At 43.6% G+C, this 18,869-nt stretch overlaps 1 protein-coding gene across 2 annotated transcripts in view; it reads right to left on the reverse strand.

The window, feature by feature from the left end:
* Positions 1-18,869, reverse strand: part of mybpc2a (myosin binding protein Ca) — an 84,735-nt gene that overhangs the window by 39,537 nt on the left and 26,329 nt on the right. The window contains exons 4-11 of one of the 2 annotated variants that reach the window (XM_034711772.1): positions 11,811-11,894; positions 11,578-11,726; positions 9,182-9,299; positions 8,898-8,946; positions 4,485-4,496; positions 4,210-4,266; positions 2,651-2,820; positions 2,248-2,380 (exon numbers count right to left, since the gene is read on the reverse strand). In XM_034711772.1, the coding sequence (XP_034567663.1) occupies positions 2,248-2,380; positions 2,651-2,820; positions 4,210-4,266; positions 4,485-4,496; positions 8,898-8,946; positions 9,182-9,299; positions 11,578-11,726; positions 11,811-11,894 (772 nt within the window). The remainder of the gene's footprint in view (positions 1-2,247; positions 2,381-2,650; positions 2,821-4,209; positions 4,267-4,484; positions 4,497-8,897; positions 8,947-9,181; positions 9,300-11,577; positions 11,727-11,810; positions 11,895-18,869) is intronic. The other variant, XM_034711773.1, reaches the window with a different exon arrangement.

Raw genomic sequence — 18,869 nt, forward strand, 5'->3', positions numbered from 1 at the left:
TAAGCTGCAAAAATCATCCACTACAAAAAGTTATGGTCTCTGCTGCCAGTCAGTTTATGGCAAACATGTGAGGAAGTTGTTTCAGGGTTTGCCTGTTACTTTGCATGTAGGCCAAAAGGTGTGGTCTCTTATTTGACAGGTGATTGCTTAATAGGGCCTGAGCACTGACACGCAGGGGTGGCGAGGCCCTATTGTATACTTAAGGATCGCTAGGATTCTTTTGCTGCCAAATTTGCATGCCTCAACGTGGACCAAAACTCACTTAAATTTGGCCCAAAGTCAGTCATGGCGTAAAATTTAGGAATTCATTGCTTTTGTGCCAATAGAGCTCCATAGCGCCCCCTAATGACTTAAAAGGCCAGCCCCTCAAAGCTACTTTCACCTACATGCCTGAATTTCTTTTTGCATACCTACCATCCCAAGACCTACAAAAAAAGTCCTGGGGGGGGTCAATGTGAAATCCCAACAGGAAGCACAGAAATCTGAGTTGAATGTCTGATTTGGGCGTTTTGCAGGGTACGTATTAAAGAGATCTAGTCCTAACTGACCTTATATTCTGTGTGTGTATGCAACGAGCTGGACGGTGCTCCAAAAGTCCTTACCTGTGCAGGGCTGTTCGCATTTGCATGTTGGTGAATGAGGAGTTTTTTGGCTCATTTTAATGAATGCTAACAACATCGGTGCACAGTGACGCCATTTACTCTGTGCATAAACATAAAGACGACAGAGCAGGTATTGATTCTGTTTTTGTTAAAGAGGAAAAATAGAAGGCAGGGTTGTAGATGCAGGTGGTCCTTGAGGCAAATAAATACGCCACGACTGAACCGAGGCGAGGTAACGTCATCTATGTATTTGTAGGTTCTAACAAACTTGTAAAACCTCCATCCATCCATCCATCCATCCATCCATCCTCCTCCGCTGGGAAGCCCAGACACTCCTCTCCCTGGCCAAGTCCACCAGTTCTTCTGGGAGGATACCGCGGCGTTCCCAGGCTGGATGTCTGAGCTCCTGATCCTCTCTCTAAAGGCTGATTTATATTTCTGCGTCTCCTCTACGCAGCAGGGGCTGACGCAGACATGAGCACCACATACTTGTGCGTCGGTGTGTCCGTGTCGCACAGCTATTCTCCGCCGAAAACGCCTGAGGGCAGTGTGGTCTCTCTGATAGCCGGCCGCCTGCTTCCGGTCCCGCTACGATCTCTGTTTACTTTTCCACAGAGATTCAGAGCGTGTTCTGTTAATCTACAGCTGAAACATGTTGCTGTTTATCATACAGACATGATTACATGAAGAATAGAGAGGAGGAGATGAAATACACGGCCGATGTGTGGCCGATGTCCGGGATCCCGGAAGTGCTTTAAATGCGGGAAAGACAAAGCCGTCGAGCGGACCAATCACAGGGCTTGAGGTCCGCGTCGGCTCTACGCGTAGTTACATTTTGGAGGAGGTGCACGTCAGCTACGTGCGTAGGCCTCAGCGTAGGTACGGGAGCTACGCGGACCCCTGGCGTAAGGTACGCCATTGATTCAACGCAGAAGTATAAATCAGCCTTAAGGCTGAGCCCAGACACCCTGCAGAGAAAGCTAATTTGCTATCTTGTTCTTTCGGTCACTACCCACAGCTCGTGACCATAGGTGAGGGTTGGAACGTAGATTGACCAGTAAATTGAGAGCTTTGCCTTCTGGCTCAGCTCTCTCTTCACCTCAACAGAGCGGTACAGCGTCCGCACCACTGCAGACGCTGCCCCAATCCATCTGTCAATCTTGTGCTCTCTCTTCTCCTCACTCGTGAACAAGACCCAGAGATACTTAAACTCCACTGCTTGGGGTAAAGACTCTCCTCCTACTTTTCTGACTGAGCACCATGGCCTCAGACTTGGAGGTGCTGATCTTCATCCCTGCTTGTAAAACCTTTTCCTCAAAGAGTTCCACCATTCTTTGCAAAGTTCTTTGTTGGGTTACTTGATGATTGGTCTGTGTACGTATCAAACTTTGAGCAGAAATGAGGTTCGGATGGAGATGTGCCCTTAGACCCATTACAGTTCATGAGGTGTAATTCCTGTATTGACAAAGTTGTTGTCGATGTTTTGTTGTCACACCTTCATACATAAATCAATCAGCAACATTGGGTTAATCATTGCAGTTGTTAAAAAAGTACCTGTACCTTCAAGGGTTAGTTATAATTTCCCAAACACACACACGGTTCAGTTCACCACTTAAACATGGTGAAACATGTCATGTTTGCTCACTTGGCTGATGGTTTGATCTCCTGCCCGTTTTTCAGCCACTTGACCTGGGCATTAGGGTCGGCCAGCTCCACAGTGAGCTGGATCTTCTTGCCCTTCTCCACAGAGTAAGCTGAATCCAACTTCCTCAGGAAAGCTGACAAGAAAAACATCCTGTTAGTATACTTTTGCTTTTTACAGCCAAATAATCCATTAGTGCCCAGCAGCAGCCGGCATATGCTAACACTCATTCCACCTGTTGTCCCCTGCAATATAGCTGCTCCCCTGAGGCCTTTAAACGCCGCTGGTATTTACAGCCTGCTGCATTACAGAGCTCTTGTTCCCCCCGCCGCCACCTCATTCCTCATGCTCAGTCTCCTTTTTTCTGCCTCCTAACCCTTCTCCTGTCTCTTCCCTCGCTCCTCACCGTCAGTCTTTGTGGGCACCACTTTCTTCATCTTCTTCAGCCTGGACAGCATGCCCCTCAGGTCTGTGATTCCGTACTCGAAGGCGATCTTCTCGTAGTCGCAGGGCTTTGCCGCTTTCAATATCTCCCATACGTCCACTTCCTCTGTGGCTTCCTGTTTTTTCCTCTGCCTTTAAATCACAGAGAAGAAGATTAATGCAGAGAGGACTCACCTTTGTTTTTGTATCCATGTTAACATAGTTTTTATCATCTGAGGATTTCATCAAAAGTAAAGGGGTACCTGCAGCAGAGAGATCTTGAGACTGTAATCCATGCTTTTATTAACACTCGGCTGGATTACTGTAACTCACTGTATTTTGGCCTGGACCACTCACTCACTATTGCACCGCCTGCAGCTGGTATAAAATGCAGCTGTCCGTCTCCTCACTGGCAAACGCAAGCGTGACCACACATCCCCTGTCCTAGCTTCGCTGCACTGGCTCCAGGTTGCTTTTAGAATTTATATAAGTTATATTTTTGGCTTTTTTGCCTTTATTTTATAGTACAGCTGAAGAGAGACAGGAAATGTGGGGAGTAGAGAGTGAGGGAAGACATGCAGGAAATGGACGACCGGCCGGGAATCGAACCGGCAACCCCTGCGACGAGGACTGTAGCCTCTGTATGTGGGGCGCTTAGACCGCTAAGCCATTAGCGCCCCAGATTGTAAGATTGTATTGTTTGTTTTTAAAGCTCTTAATGGCCTAGCTCCCCAGTACCTGACTGAGCTTCTCCAGTATCATGTCCCTGCTAGAACATTAAGATTGTCTGGTCAGTTGCTATTGGTCACTTCCAAAACAAGGCTTAAAACCAGAGGTGAGCGAGCCTTTGTGGCGGCTGCCCCTCGGCTCTGGAACAACCTGCCCCAACAGATCCGCTCTGCAGGATCAATCAAGGTTTTTAAATCTTCTCTTAAGACTCACCTTGTTAATCACATTTTAATGTATTTTATTCTATCTTATTCTATTATATATTTGCACTGTGTTTACGTATTTTAGTATTGTATTGTGTTATGTTTGTCATTTGTGTTTCTTTCAATCTGTACAGCACTTTGGTCAACCCAGGTTGTTTTAAACGTGCTCTGTAAGAGCCAAAATATAATAATTTAATTTGTTTGAAAAATATAGTTTTGTGCCTTTTTGGGAAAGAAAGAATATTCAGGGCACAAGGGGTTAATGCGACTTGATCGTGATTGGATAGCTCTCTTGTCAGTTAATGATCGACTCCCATAGTACATGGTGAGTGAGTGAGTGAGTGAGTGAGTCAGAGAGACAGAGAGCTGTGCCAGGTGCAAGAGCATACAGCTCTTTTACCATGTGACATGTGACATAGGAATGTGACTTTTACTTTTTATGCTTTATTAAAAGTTTCAAAACCTGGATCACCTCTCATGTCATTTGCGTATGAAACTAAGTTATCGTGCCCGCAGCTCTTTCGTGGCTTTGGCATCTGGAGGAAACGCCACTACATGCTCAATAAATAAAGTTTGAGTTGAGTTCTGCAGCCGATGAGGGCGAGCTCACCTTTTCTTCAGCAGGGCGCTGAAGTCGAGATCACCTGCATCCTCATCCGCACCTCCACTGGAATTAAAAGATTTGGGAAATTATTGTGATGGGATTATAAACCCATGCTGTTTACAACACAAAAGATCATTAGAGCATACAAATTCAAAAATAAACCCCCATTAACCGGCGCTATAAATACATCCAAACATGAATTACAAGAAGCAATTATGAATCCAACAAAAACATCATGAGCAAATCCAGCAGCACACAGCACATCTAATGAATGAGCTTACCTCTTTTTCGTCCTGTGCTCAGATTGATGCAAAAATAGGATGAGTGAGAACATACAGCAGAGCGTTTGATGAGGACTAAAAGCTAGCATCATGCCCTAAATACAAGTGACAGACAGAAATCACGGTAGACAAGTACATGAAGGCAACACACAGGTCTGAAATAAGCAAAACAGAACAGCAGCAGACATTGAACACATCACAGGAATAACAGTGACTGAATACAGGGGGTTAAAGTGTCGTTAGCATGTGAGGTAGCTGGAGGTGATGCAAACACCAGAAGAAAACAATCTCATGCAGGAGACAGTTGAGTTGTTTTGCGCTACATGAACTCTTTATTGCCCCTCACTCACACGTCTGACTCACACGGTGTGGAGTCATCAGTCACCCTCTTGTGCTCCACAAGGTGACAAGTGCTGTGTGTGTGGCACACGCCAATAACTGTCTACAGACTGGAGTGCATGCTACTCCCCGCCGTGAACAGTTCTGGCAGCTCCTCCGCAGCATGGAGTGCGTTTCCCTGGCGTGGCGTCGGCTCGTTGAACCCCTCAGAGACCAACATAAACGCCAATAAATTCAAAGCGCTTCTGTGCGATTGTGTACGTCTTATGGATGAGCGGTTCATCCAAGGATAACATCCATCCACGTTGTCTTTCCTGTGCTGAGGGGGAGGCGATCCTCCCAGGATGTTAATGCTGTCCTGCATGTGATCAGCACATGGCTGGGTGGGCTTGGAATTGATGTTACTGTGTTTACTGCAGATGGGACAATGGGTGGATTTCAACCGATTTGAGTGCTTTTGAGAGACGGCCAATTAAATGTGTGTTCTGGTTTTAGAAAGGAGAGTAACGAGGATCATGTGGCTGCACCAGCACAATGTGTCAGAGGTGAGGGAGGAGGTATTTTGGCTTTACATCTCATCATGGTGCTCATTTATCAAACGTGGGTACGACCGAAAACTGGGTGTACGATCATTTCCACGCTTAACTGGGCCTCTGGATCTTACTCCCCCGTCTCTCCTACTGTCCTACTCTCTCCATCGCTCTCTCTTTCTGCTCCGGCGATGGAAAAACTGATCGGGGGAAAGAATAGAAAGCCAAGGCGGCGTTCAGAGGAGCCCTCTGACCCCTTTTTGAGGTTGTAGAGGAAAGAATCGAAATGCAATGTTTCCTCTCTCTGAAATACTGAGACAGTTTATTCACTGCTCCACTTTTAACTAATGCAATCTTTTGAACTGACGCCTCATCAGCACCATGAAGTCAAAACATGGGCAGGTCAAGTTGAAGCACTTTGCACTCTGTACTCCCTTCAAATGGGTAAAATGTTTACTTGATCCAAGATAGATAGTTTCATCAGGATTTATTTTTTGGGTGTCATTTTGACACTGACGGACAAATTCCACCTGATCTGTGTCCGGTCTTTCTCTGATCCGTCACAGCACCTGATCTGATGGGTTTCTATTCTAGTCAACGTGTTAACTTCCACTGGATCTGCTCCGTCTCTATTTAAGCTAATGGGGTTTGGATTTGGATCATGGGAGTTAGTGATGGTTACATTAATAAGAGGTGAGACTATAAGAAGTGGCTTCTGGTTTTAAAGTGAAACAATTGCAAAAGTTTCTCAAACCTGCGTTCTCATTAATGGCCAGCAGGGGGCGACTTCAATGGGGCTGAAATCATTGAACTGTGTGAACGAAAGGACTCATCTCAAAATGAGTTCATAGTTTTTATCTTAACATATAGTAATAATATTTAATGGGCAGCAAAATAAAACAAGTGGGTCATAAATTCACACAAGGCAAGATAAAGAAATATAAAACATATTTTAAAAGAGCTCTGACGGCCAAATTTCACCTGATCTGTGTCCGGTCCGTCTCCAATCCGTCACAGCTCCAAATCTGATAGGTTTCTATTCTAGTCAATGTGTTAACTTCCACTGGATCCTCTCTGTCGCGTTCCGGCTGTGTTTCTGATCCAGCAGGTCTGAGCCCTCCGGATCAGATACACAAGACTTCTATTGTTGCCGGATGCCGGAGCACGACGCATCAATCTCAACAGAGCAGATGGAGCGGGACAGGAAGTCAGGTTTCACCAAAACAAAATGAAAACATCCGGTTAATTTTCAGAATAAAACACTCTGTGTTATCACCAGATCGTATTTCACTTAACTACAACAACAAACCAAAGTCATGATGAGCGGAGCCAGGCCTGGAGTCAACAGGTCAGAGGTTTTCAGAGGACCAGAAAGACAACATGGAGAGAACCTCGGTCACATGACCCCAGCTGTCTGGCGGTCCAGGTCCGTTCTGAAAACACAACCTGTGGGTGTTGACGGACGAGAGAGCAAGGAGCCGGACCGCAGCAGATTGGAGATGGACTGGACACAGATCTGGTGGAAGTCCTGTGTAAGGGTCATTTGGCATCACCAGCACCAAAAACTGAACTACAAACAGACCGAGGCAGGTCTCCCTTTCTTGTAATCAGGGGAAGAATATCTTCTCTCATGTGTTGAGGTGTTTAAAGAACTGTTACTGTTTGCCTTCGTGTTTGTTGGATAGTAAAGATGTCTGAACACCGGGATGTTTTCATGCTTGACAAACAAATAAGGAAATAGGATCTACTTGATCTACAACCTGCTCTTCCTACACAATCCCCCCCACGCAAAAAAGACAAACAAGGTCAAGGGATGAGGAGGAAACCTCGGTCACATGACTCCAGCTGCCCGGCGGCCCTGCTAAGTTCTGGAAACACGGACGGGAATGCACGGAGCCAAATCTGCGCTGGTTTCTACACCAGATTGATAAATGAGGGCCCATGAGAGGAGATGGCGGCATGCTTTCCAAATTCATATCAAGCCAACCGGTCAAGAAGAAACAGGTAAGCAGCCATTGGAGCATTCAGGAGCTGCTTATTCTAATGGCAGCATCATTGTTGTTAGCAGCAGTGCCAACGCTTCGTATGCTTCATATGCTTCATACACTTTGTACGCTTCATATGCTTCGTACACTTTGTACGCTTCATATGCTTCGTATGCTTCGTATGCTTTGGCTTCTTTGTGGCTTTGCTGGTTAAAGTCCCGACTGGCTGCAGCTGGAGGATTAAATGAAGTGGCTAGAAGAAGCCATTACATTTTTATCGATTAAACTTAGAAAAGTCTGTTAAACTCAAAAGTGTTAATCGAGTCTCAAATTCATGACTAGAGCTTTTTTTGTGTGTCTTAAGCAATAGAGCCATTCGATCTTGTCCAACTCAGTGAAATTTAGCGGCCGTTAATTTTAATGATCTTCAGTTTATGGTGTGTTTAAACTGCATGTTTCGGCCTGTGTGTAGCATCGTCATGAGAGCGAGAGTACTGTTTTAATCCTGAAGACAAAAAGAAAAACTGCTGCTCCTCCTACAGAGAGAGAGAGAAACGGTCACAGACGTATCAAATGTGTTCTGTTGAATATTTGGTTTCCCTTTGAAGCTTTTTACAGCCGACCAATAAGTCAGCAAAGCCACAACATGAAGAAGAAGAAGAAGAAGAAGAAAAACATATCCAAACACGCCCGGGGGTTTGTTTCAAACTTGAAACACACAATAAAAGTCTGGAGTTTAAAAAAAAAGCTAAAGTCCAGAGAATAATGAGTGAGTTTGTTGTGCTCACGGCACAGACGTTAGAAGGAACACAAGAATCACACTGGATTCTTCATACTCACCTCCCGGCTGTGTAACCTCCACATTACAAGGTGTTTAACTCACACATTCATTATCTCTTCAGGAACATTTGAGTTTTAACCAACTTTTCCCTTCTCTTTTTATCTCTCCCTCTCCCTCTCTCTCTTTCTCATATCAGCGTTCTGCAAATAAGCACTCTGACATCCTGTCTAAACCTCAATGTGAGGCTGTCTCTTTAACTTTGAGTTTCTGCTCACGCTCTAATGAAGGAGGGGGGGGGGGGTCGTATTTTTAAGCACAGATTACAAATGTGAGTCTTGAGATGTCATTGTGAAGGTGTTGGCTGATTTGCAATCACACACACACACACACACCTGGATATAAAAAAGCTACACTGTCAAAAGATACACCTCACACACGAGCAGAGACGGAAATAGACAGCAGGAAACAGATGCATATGAAAAGGAGGGAGATAGACCCAGAGACCGGATGGAATACGTAAGATGCTGAACCATGAGGGACTCCAGGTGAAGCAAGAAGCAAAGGCAGCAGACGCATTGAGACGTGACAGAAAGGGAGAGACACGGCACACAGACTGACTCCACACAGAGCGAGCTACACTGAGGGAGAGACAGACACACAGGCAGAGACGCTGGTTGAGACTGACAGATGCCCAGAGGCAGCAATCTACAGAGGAGCATATGTGAGACAGTGCGATGGGTGACATGTTGAGCAGACCCTCGCCGACACTGACACTCACGATCGCTTAAACGCCTCCAAGATGTTGTCCTGCTGCTCCTCTTGTACGGCTGAAACCAGACAGAAGGAGAGAGCCTGGTGAGCGCTCGGCAAGGTTAATTCATTACACAGCAGGCTCCAGCCGCTGAGGAATAATGGAGTGATGACCTCGCAAGGCCGCTAAATGATGGGACCTAATATGTTCGGCACTCACTGAGTTATTGGCTGACAAAGCCGGTTACATAGGAGCGCAGGAGAAGCTGAATGGAAGATGACAATAATGAGATTGCGTGTCTGCAGACCTACCCTGCACGGTGATTTCGAACGGGCAGCTGTCGACCTTGTCTTTGGAGGTGACCTCGCAGCGGTAACCACCTGCGTCTCCATCCACTACTTTGATGATGTTCATCTCGTAAGTGTAGATCTGACAGAGAGAGGGGGGGAGGGGGGCGATGTGTCAGGAACAAACACTAATAAATTAACACTCAAGCACAAACTCACACGCGTGTACATGCACAGATATGCACTCTAACACACACCTGGAGTGTACATGTATAGATATGCACTCTAACACACACCTGGAGTGTACATGCACAGATATGCACTCTAACACACACCTGGAGTGTACATGCACAGATATGCACTCTAACACACACCTGGAGTGTACATGTACAGATATGCACTCTAACACACACCTGGAGTGTACATGCACAGATATGCACTCTAACACACACCTGGAGTGTGCATGTACAGATATGCACTCTAACACACACCTGGAGTGTACATGTATAGATATGCACTCTAACACACACCTGGAGTGTACATGCACAGATATGCACTCTAACACACACCCGGAGTGTACATGTAGAGATATGCACTCTAACACACACCTGGAGTGTACATGCACAGATATGCACTCTAACACACACCTGGAGTGTACATGCACAGATATGCACTCTAACACACACCCGGAGTGTACATGCACAGATATGCACTCCAACACACACCTGGAGTGTACAGACATGGAGTGTGACAGAGGCTGCTGTAAAGAGAATCAGGCTGATGTTGCTTTCTATACTTCAGCTTAGTTAGCTGGTTGTTTCACCAAACGCCTCAGCTCTCCTCAGCTTTATGTAAAGGTTCAAACATTTGAATACAAGTCTTTAACATGTGAATAGTTAAATAGATTACATTATTATAACAGGGATTGGGATTATTTGGGATTGTTTCTTATTTAGAGATAAAAAGCTGATTGTACTCGTCTCATCGCCATGTTGGTGTGATACTCAGGCCACCAGAGAGCGCCCTCCAAGACACAGTCCGCTGAGTCTTGCTGCAAAATTAACCCTTCAGTCAAACTAAACCATGCTTCCTTCTATACATACAGTAGGTGTGTTTATATTGCATTAAACAACACAGCGCCAGAGTAAAGAGTTAAATAGTGCGCCAAAATTACATAATTTGGCCTTTTGAGGCACCAAAAAACAGTAGGGTATGTTAGCACTAGCATGCTAATGTCATGGGAACAATGTGCTTACATGCAATCTTTATATTTTGGAGAGTCACTATCTCCTTTTTTTTTAAGTTATATTTTTGGACATTTTTGTCTTTATTTTGATAGGACAGCTGAAGAGAGACAGGAAATGTGGGGAGTAGAGAGTGGGAGAAGACATGCAGGAAACGGTCGAACTGGAGACCTCTGCGACGAGGACTATAGCCTCTGTATGTGGGGCGCTTAGACCACTAGGCCACCAGCGCCCCTCACAATCTATTTTTAGCTGATTAGCATGCTTACTTTCGCTAACATCTTCTACATGCAAAGCAGCAGCTGAGGCTGAGGCGGACAATAACAACATTAAAGCTCCTGAGAGGAACTTTCAGTTATCATTGATTTTGTCGCCCCCTGTGGACAAAGTGATAACTCTTGTTTCATTTCTGATCTTTTCCCGTATGTGTGGAAATAATGTTTCCTCATATAAAACTGCAAACAGCTTTCTATTAACAGATAAATGCATCACTTAGTGTGAATATTTTGGGGTGGAAAGCTCACTTTTTCTGACTCCTCCACCGCCGCAATGGTGATAGTGACATAAAATAACTATATGAAGATAATCAGTGATGTTGTTAATGATCTTTTTTTACTTTTGTTGGTCACTAAGAGGCATCAAAGTTAAGATCAGTCTATTTCAGGACCAGTTAAAAACCCCTTACTGGAGCTTTAATTTGAAAGGGATTGTTCACAAGCAAATTTTTACACACTAGAATTTTTTTTTGTTATTTGTGGGCATTTTTGGCTTTATTTTGATAGGACAGCTACAGAGTGACAGGAAATGTGTGGAGCAGAGAGCGGGGGAAAACATGCAGCAAATGTCCAAGAATGGGAGTGGAACCCGCGACTGCTGCAACGAGGCCAGGCCAATGGCAACCAAATTAAATGTTGTTCATAGAGTTAGTCCTCTGGGGACACTTGTGCACAAATGTCTTGATAATCCCTCCATACACTGTTAATAGAGTACTCTGAAGTCTAAAGCTGATGCCAGTAAAGATCAAAAAGTTGAATATAAGGTTGCAGAAAGTCAATCGTCCTCACTCTCTTTGGACTATGAATGTTGTTTCAAGGTGAGACAAACTTGTCACCCTCACAGCCCGGCTTATAATACTTGAATCAAACATATTAAAACTCAAAACTCAAACATGTGAACCTTAGTGTTCCTGTCGTAGGTCTCTTTGAACTGCAGATGCTTCCCCGCCTTACTCCCGAGGTCCAGCCACTTCCCCTTCAGCCACTTCAGGGTGGGCTTCCTCGACAGGCTGGAGGAATCAATTTTAGTCACAAACGTGACATCCTTCCCTGTGAAAATCAAGAACGAGCCACTGTTAGTGATTTATTGGAACAACTGTTTGTATTTCAACTTATTTGATTCCTTCTCCGGACCTTTCGTTGCGGTGACGCTTTCCGGCTTCAGGACGAAGAGGCCGGACGCCTCGGACCCCTCAGCATCCTCCCCGGGGGCAGCCTCTGTGACGAGGGTCCAGAAAATGATTCAGAAATTAAAGCTGGAAATCCTAATCTGGGCTGCACTCACACATAGATTGTAGACGACAACAGAAGACAGGTAGACCAAGCAAACCTCCAAATCAGCAGTTAAACAAAGAGCTGTCTCTTTCTAACATTTGTGATTTAAAAGTCAAAGTCTCAGGACGTTAAATCCCACCCTCAGAGCACGGGGATGCATTTCATTCTGTCATGCTATCCTTTGATGTAAACCCATCCAGAGTGTTGTAATGCCTCCTCCCTTGCTTTTTTACTCCACACAAACCATTAGAGACCCTCTGACAGGCGACCGAGGAGCCCCCTAGAACAGGCTGGCCCCCAGGGAATAAAGAAACTCCTCAGATCTCCTCTGAAGACTTCACATTAAGGTTGACTTTCAACAATCTTCTACCGCCCTGACAGAACATACACTCACACTGTACGCTCTTATCTCAGCGATAAAAAACGAGTTGCTCTTTTATCCGTTCCCTTGTTTCTCTTGCAGGTAAATTGATGTAACCTCTGTAAGGTGTTTGCTTGTCAGATTATATGCAGAAACGCCAACGTATTCATTTGTCTTACCATCAGGAGACAACTCTGCGTCGAAGGGGGGAGAGACAGAAAGAGAGAGCGGGGGAACACGTCAGTGTGTACAGTATCAGCGCTGTGCGGTGCAACACAAGCGTTAATTGGCCCAATGATAATCTTGACTGCAGGTGAGGAACACTCACACGTTAAATCAGCGTGCTCTCACACTCCAGAAACACATCTTTCTTTCTCCGCCTCTAATTAAAAATCCTCGTTTTCTTCAACAAAAAACACACGACTGTTAATGAGTTATGTCTCCAACGAGCAAGTTCATGGATCACTTTCTGTGTTAAGTGTACATAAAAACCTCACCTCCTGTGTCAGAGATAAGAGCTACAGGAAAGGAAAGTTTAAAGACAAGCAGGTAGAGACAGAGGCACGCCAGACCACCAATCAAGTAAAGTGAGTAGGCCCCTGGGTGGACATCCATTGGACGAGAGAGGCCGCTGAGAGAATGGATCCAGGGTCACGTGTCGAACCAGGTCATGCACCTCCATAAATCCAGAGAGCCACAGCGTCGGCGCCTCTTCCTCTCTCTCTGCTTTTATGGGCTGGGTTAATTTGATCTTTTAATCAAAAGTGCCCCCGAGGACAAATCCGGGTTCAGATGTTCGGCATGATTTAAAGGGTTTCAGTTAAAATGCTAAGTGGGTGAAGCTGATCCCGGAATGGCACCCAGGGGACACTTTTGGATGTTTACACTTGTTGTGTTTGGGAAATTAACTCCAGACACTGTCCTTGGCTCTGGGAATTAAAGTTTCAGATGTTGTGCGAGAGCCCTGAGGGACTAATTGACTGAAAGTCTCCTGCAGACGCTGTTCTGGTTTTGGATAATGAAGACAATTTCTTACAGCCCACATAAAAGTTATATCATCCCAATATTAATTAATGTCCTTTATTTCCTTATAATTTCCCAGTAATATTAATATTTTCATGGCAGGATCTATGTTCTGTAGTTCAAGGGAAATTGAACTGAGTTCACGTGTCAGACAGCCAAAGACATTCGGACTCATGAGGACGCTGATGGCTTCCTGTTTCCAACCGAAAGTTCATGACATTTTCTTCTCATCATGACTAAAACATAAGCTGTGTAAGAATTGGACGTAGCCAGCACCACATCACCAACTGGTTCCTAAACTCTCACACTGAAGCCACCTTGGTTTGTTGGAACCTGACAGGAGAGGCTGCAGTGGTTGCAACAGAAAAAAAGTCCCTTTCTTTTTAAAATGTACCATAAATGGGGCTGTAATTACTAAAATGATCATGATATGGACTAATGTAAGAGTCTTGTTACCTGCCTGCACAAACAGATAAATTGATCATCTCCCTTTCTCCTGTTGTAGCGTCTTTACTTCGGCTCCCTGCATGTTTTAGAACTGATTTTAGGATTTTACTAATTACTTTTAAAGCTCTCCATGGACTTTCTCCAAGCTACGTAGCAGACATGTTAATACCATAGAAATAAACACCTACAATGAGATCCTGGGGCAGACGTTTACTGTGCAGTGAGGGGTCAAAAACTCTGGAAAAATCTGCCCAAGGAGATCAGGTCTGCTAGGTTAGTGATCTCTTTTAAATCCCTTCTCAAAACATGCTTTTATCATAGAGACTTTCCTGATATTATCTGACCTTTATTTTAATTTACTTGATTTTAACAGATTTAAAACTAGATTTAAAAATAACTATATTCCTTTACAATGGGCTTCCACCAGATCAATGTGTGGTCAGTCTACGATCCGCTGCGGTCCGGCTCCATGCTCTCTCGTCTGTCAACACCCATCGGTTGCGTTTTTGGAACACAGTATGGAGCAGGACCGCCGGACAGCTGGAGTCATGTGAATCAAGGATTCTCCTCCTCCTCCTCTCCTCATCCATGTTGTCTTTCTGGTCCTCTGAAAACCTCTGACCTGTTGACTCCAGGCCTGGCTCCGCTCATCATGACTTTGGTTTGTTGTTGTAGTTAAGTGAAATACGATCTGGTGATAACACAGAGTGTTTTATTCTGAAAATTAACCGGATGTTTTCATTTTGTTTTGGTGAAACCTGACTTCCTGTCCCGCTCCATCTGCTCTGTTGAGATTGATGCGTCGTGCTCCGGCATCCTGCAGAAATAGAAGTCTTGTGTATCTGATCCGGAGGACTCCGACCTGCCGGATCAGAGACGCAGCCGGAAAGCAACGGAGTGGATCCAGTGGAAGTTAACACATTGAGTAGAATAGAAACCAGATCCGGTGCTGTGACGGATCGGAGATGGACCGGACACGGATCAGGTGGAATTGTGTGATTTTATGACCCACTTGTTTTATTTTGCTGCCCATTATTATTATTATATGTTAAGATAAAACCTATGAACTCATTTTGAGGTGAGTCCTTCCGTTCTAGTTTCATGCAGTTTAACGACTTTTAGCCCCATTGAAGTCGCCCCCTGCTGGCCATTAATGAGAATGCAGCTTTTAGGAAACTTTTGCAATTATTTCACTTTAAAACCAGAAGCCACTTCTTATACAGTCTCAACTCTTATTAATGTAACCATCCCAACTCTCATGACCTAAATCAAAACTTTGGATCTTATTCCATCAGCTTTACTAAGTTGTGTTTATCCAAAGACCTAGCCAAACATTAACCCTTTAGTGTCTGCACATCATAACGTCATCAGCTGCTCAGAGACCCTTCCTTTCTTTAACATGTATATTTTATAGGATCAATGTTCTGTAACTTCACAGTTTTTATTTATTCACTCAACACATCATCAATTTATCATGAGAGCATCCTCAGAAACACACAAACTCCTTCACCCTGTGATGATCCAACAGTTAGAGAAACCCTCCATATTCTGAGTCACATTATTCAACAGTATTATATTATAGATCATCCACATATCACACTCTCAGCAGATATATACCCAGCATGAGAACAGGATATATCACTTTTTATAACCCAGTTCACTTCAGAGTTCACCCTCGGTGCTTCTCGGATGCTTTGGTGGAAGCTATCAAACCGCTGTACTTTAACTCTCTATGAAAGCATGTTTTTGTTCACAGACGTCTCTTTGGTCTATTTGTTCTTTCTTTACTCATTTCACTGTCACCTCCTTTCATCTGACAGTCCATCTGATGAATTATCAGTGGCTCCAGTTTCATCATTTTTATCTTTTTCTCTCCATCATCTGTTTGCTGAGAGAAGCCTTTTGTCTTTTACATGAATAAAGTTATTATACAGCTATACTTCCACTCTAATAATCATCTCTTAATGAATCCAGGGGCTGAGTAAAAACTCTTGATGTTAAGCATAAATGATGGCCGTCACCAGAGCAATCCAAGGCCTCTGGAAGAACAGTTTTAGTCTGTCACATTCAGTAACAGATCCTCGTGTTCAACAACACACAATGTGGTTGAAAAAGGAGAGCAGGCAGCAAAAGAGAAAACACAAGCAGGCCGAGAAACAGCATGTTGTGACTGTTTCTTACCGTCCCTAGGCTCATTGTTCGCTGAGTGAAAAGAAACAGTTGGTACATGGAAATTAATCGTGTGGACAATGAAGACTCAAATCTGGTTTCCTCCAGCTAAGACTGCAGAAACGTGAGAGTGTGTGTTTATATAAAAGGCTCATCGATACGTTAAGACCTGAACACACACACACAGGGACACACACTAACTGCAAAGCAAAGCGCTCACCTACAGCAGGCTGGGTATCTGTTAATGAAGAGTAAGCTCGGGTTAAGCAGACGTTCTGAACCAAGTGAGAGGAATACTCAAACAATACACACATCTGACATTTCACCAAGTAGATTTTATCTCAGAGATAATCCAATGTGTTTAATTCAGCTGATGAGCCCAGACACACACTAACTACAAGATTAAGTGAGGGCGGAGCTTCCTGTTTACAGCAGGCTGTGTATTCGCCACTGAGACAGACATTATAATTCACCAAGAGCAGAAATATGACATCTCTGACATCCTTCAATATGTTTTTTTTTCCTGCCATACACGTGCAGGAAAAGTGTGGTGGAATTTCTGAACTGTTTTTAACTTTTTGAAGATTGGTGATCACCATTTACCGTTAATATTTTCACTTTTTGTTGATAGAATTTTATCAGAATGTTACATAACTACTACATTGTGTAGTTTGGGTAAGTCTAATAAGTTATTATCATCATTTTTGTAATAATCAACTCATATTTAGAATAGATTTCTTCCTTCCTGCTGTTCTTTTTTGCAGTAATTTTATACGCCTTTTCATAATGTATGCTATTACGTTAGCTAGCACAGCCGTAACCCTGTCCAGTCATGTGTTTTCCAATGTACATAGGTATAAATTATGTTAAATTACTAAGGTTGCAAAATTCCAGGAATTTTCAAAGTTGGAAACTGTCCATGGGAATTTATGGGAATTAACGGGAATAAACCAGGATTGTACTAAATTGAAGGTTGGCTCTTAATAGGGAACTTAAATATAGTTGGGAAAAATATATTTTAGCATAATCCTGACTAAAACAACCAGATTTCATGCAAGTACAGTTGAATATCTATGCTATTCCTCAATCACATGCACACTGCACGCTGCTTACTGCAGGGCTATTGAGACCACGCCCCCTACATGCACTGTGCGTTCCTCCATCACATGCACAGATGATTGAGAAGCTTGAGGGAAGATGCTTTTTCATTTGCATGTTGAATGGGTCTTTGTTGGAGGGAGAGCGGCTCTTTTCATTTAACATTTTGAATGGGACTTAGTTGGGATTGAATTTTGTTAATTTTTGAATGGGTCTGGTCGAGGGGATGAGTAATATTTAACTCAACATTCATGTTTATGTTCTTCAGTGAAAGAATAAATAAATTCAATAAAATATTTAACACTTGTTTGAATTGTATTATTTTGGATGGATGCCTGCTTATAACAAAACAAATATTTATGCTTCTATATGATGGCTTTCCATTAAATTACCCTCAATTCCCAGTTAATTCCCATAAATTGCAATAAATTCCCATAATTCTCATGGAGAGTTCCCAATTTGGAAATTTCCAAAATTCCCCAGCTTAGCTTCCCATGGAAATTTACTGGACACTTTCCACCCCTTTGCAACCCTATGAATTACACCTCTGGCTGGCATTATTACATTAAGCTGACCCATTAAAAAATTTGAAAGTATATTTCTTTTTGTAGATTTCAGGAGTTTTGAATTGTTCAACAAATCAAGTCATACGCTTTAAAGGTGACATATCATGCAAAATGGACTTTTTAATAGTTCTCTACCTGAAATATGTGTCTCTGTCTACAAACCCCCCGAGAATGAAAAGAATCCATTCTGCCCCTGTTCTGATTTCTCCACCTTTCTGTAAATGTGTGTGAAACCAGCCGTTTCAGACTTCCGTGTTTTTGTTACGTAACAACAATATCCGGTCTGTCACGGAGTCAGAGCTCGGAGCTTGTTCAGCCCATAGACTGTATAAAATAATACTGAATCCCCCCTCCGTTTTTCATTACCTGCACAAATGTGTGCTAACAAGGAGCTCAGGAGGGAGGCATGCTAGTTGTAGGCTGTCTTAATAAACACAAAGGTCGGTTTGACTCCCCACGTCTGCAGATTTGAAGATCTAGTGGATGATTTTTATTTGTCATGGATAAGTGCTAGCGCTAGTTAGCATAGCCACATAGATACATGTCGTAGCTGTAGCTGTGTACCAAGAGACACGTCGACATACTGACAAATAAAACAACAAGAAACACTAAATCTGTGACCAATCCTTCAGAAAGGTCCTGCTGCCTTTCTGGTAGATGTCGGTTTGACTCCCCAGGCCTGCAGATTTGAAGATCTAGTGGATGATTTTTATTTATCATGGATAAGTGCTAGCGCTAGTTAGCATAGCTACATAGCTACATGTTCGTAGCTGTGTACCAAGACACACGTCAACATACTGATAAATAAAACAACAAGAAACACTAAATCTATGACCAATCCTTCAGAAAGGTCCTGCTACAGGCGCCTCTCCATCAGGATCAGATTCTGGATCAGATTCAGAGGGTTGAAGTAACGTGATCTCTGAGCAGCCGTGTATATTCAGCCAACATGTAAACATTAGATCAACGTGCTGGAGAGCCGAGGCCACGCCCACTTGCTGAGGGGGCGTGGTCAGAGAGAAAACAGAGTGTTCTGAGGAGGACTGAAGAAGAGGGCTTTTCAGGCAGACCAAAATCTGATTTCAAAGTGTTTTTTTGAGCATAAACTTTAAAGACATGTTTTGGGGACCTCTTAGACCAATATATGTTGATGAAAAAAGCGTGATATGTCACCTTTAAGCTAACGGCAGCAAACTTACATTAGCAAACGCCAAAATTCATACATAGCTGTTGGTTGGTAGCTCAGTACCAAGA

Source organism: Notolabrus celidotus, chromosome 20 (assembly GCF_009762535.1).
Source record: "Notolabrus celidotus isolate fNotCel1 chromosome 20, fNotCel1.pri, whole genome shotgun sequence".
NCBI classification, from domain to species: domain Eukaryota; kingdom Metazoa; phylum Chordata; class Actinopteri; order Labriformes; family Labridae; genus Notolabrus; species Notolabrus celidotus.